At 62.4% G+C, this 1,193-nt stretch overlaps 1 protein-coding gene across 1 annotated transcript in view; it reads left to right on the plus strand.

Annotated features, from left to right (window-relative positions):
- The first annotated feature begins 772 nt into the window (after positions 1 to 772).
- The window catches only part of WNT2 (Wnt family member 2), a 19,024-nt gene continuing 18,603 nt past the window's right edge, over positions 773 to 1,193 (plus strand). The window contains exon 1 of the mRNA XM_009286873.2: positions 773 to 897. Coding sequence (XP_009285148.1) covers positions 818 to 897 — 80 coding nt within the window. The 5' untranslated portion in view covers positions 773 to 817. The remainder of the gene's footprint in view (positions 898 to 1,193) is intronic.

A 1,193-nucleotide genomic window follows, 5' to 3' on the forward strand; every position in this document is an offset into this window, starting at 1 on the left:
TCGTCGCGGAGCTGCTCCGGCGCTGGCGCCCGCGGTGAGAGGAGGTGCGCGTACGCGGTGCCCGGGGGCGAGGGGAGGCGGCACGGCGGGGTCGCGCCCCGACGCCGGAGCTGCCCTTGCCTTCTGCTCCTCCTCTCGCCACCAAGTCGCGGTTTCGTTTTGTGGTCGCTGTTCGCGGGTGCGCATGGGGGTAATAAAGCGGCGCCGTGTCAAGCCCCGAGAGGTGCCAGGTGCTGCTGGTCTTTAGCAGCCGGGGTGGCCGCCGCTGGAGGCTCCGCAGCAGGTCGCGTAGCATCTGCTGGCGCGTTTGAACTGTCTGCTTGTAGGGTTATTGGAAAGCAACTGGCTCCTCGGGATTCCTTGCCTAATCAGAGGTGTTACCTCCTCCTCTTCCCCCAGTGTCTCTTGACATCATTTCATCCATCAGAGTTTCAGAGGAAAAAAAAAAAAAAGCCAACCCAAAGCAGAACCCACCCAGTCTGTGAGCAGCCCACACCAGCCCCTCAGTTTTGCTGTGACTGCAGGGAAGAGCTGGATCAGGGCAAAGATGAAGGATGGGAGCGGGGCTGAGCTCCTTGTCCTGAAGGATTTGGTGCGGGGCGAATCGAGAGGAATCCGGAGCGATGCACCCATCGGCATCCCCCGGACCCCGGGGGAGGATCAATAAACCCTGCGGGCGGGCGTGGGGATGCGGAGGCGCTTGACCCGCGGAAGAAAGAAGCCCTCAAGGTGCGTTTGCTCCTGCCGGTCACTGTCGCTCCATGGGATTTCTTCTGCCCCCCGCGACTGACCTGATGTGGACCGAAGCGTTTCTAACATGAACTTTCTCTCTGGGATCTGGTGGTCTCTTCCCCTGATCTTGGTCTGGGCGACCCCACCAGTCACCTCCTCATGGTGGTAAGTTGTACAATTCCAGGAATTTTTATTTGCTCTTGGGGAAGGTGGGGTCGGATTAATTGTAAATTAGGGGGGAGCCTCTCCCTCGCAGGCTCGTACAAGCGGAGCTCGCTGCTGCCAGCTGCTCCGGTCCAGAAAGCCCGGCCTTAAAGCAAGCGGGATTAGACCGTCTCGGCATCTCCTTCCACACCCCGGCCCTGCTCCCCGGCCTCCTCCTTCTCCCAAGCACAGAGCAGCTGCGAGGGCTGAGCGGGGCTGGGGGCGGGGCCCGGCCCGGCCCGGCCCGGCGCGGCGGG

This window comes from Aptenodytes forsteri, unplaced genomic scaffold (genome assembly GCF_000699145.1).
Source record: "Aptenodytes forsteri isolate BGI_AS27 unplaced genomic scaffold, ASM69914v1 Scaffold166, whole genome shotgun sequence".
NCBI lineage: Eukaryota > Metazoa > Chordata > Aves > Sphenisciformes > Spheniscidae > Aptenodytes > Aptenodytes forsteri.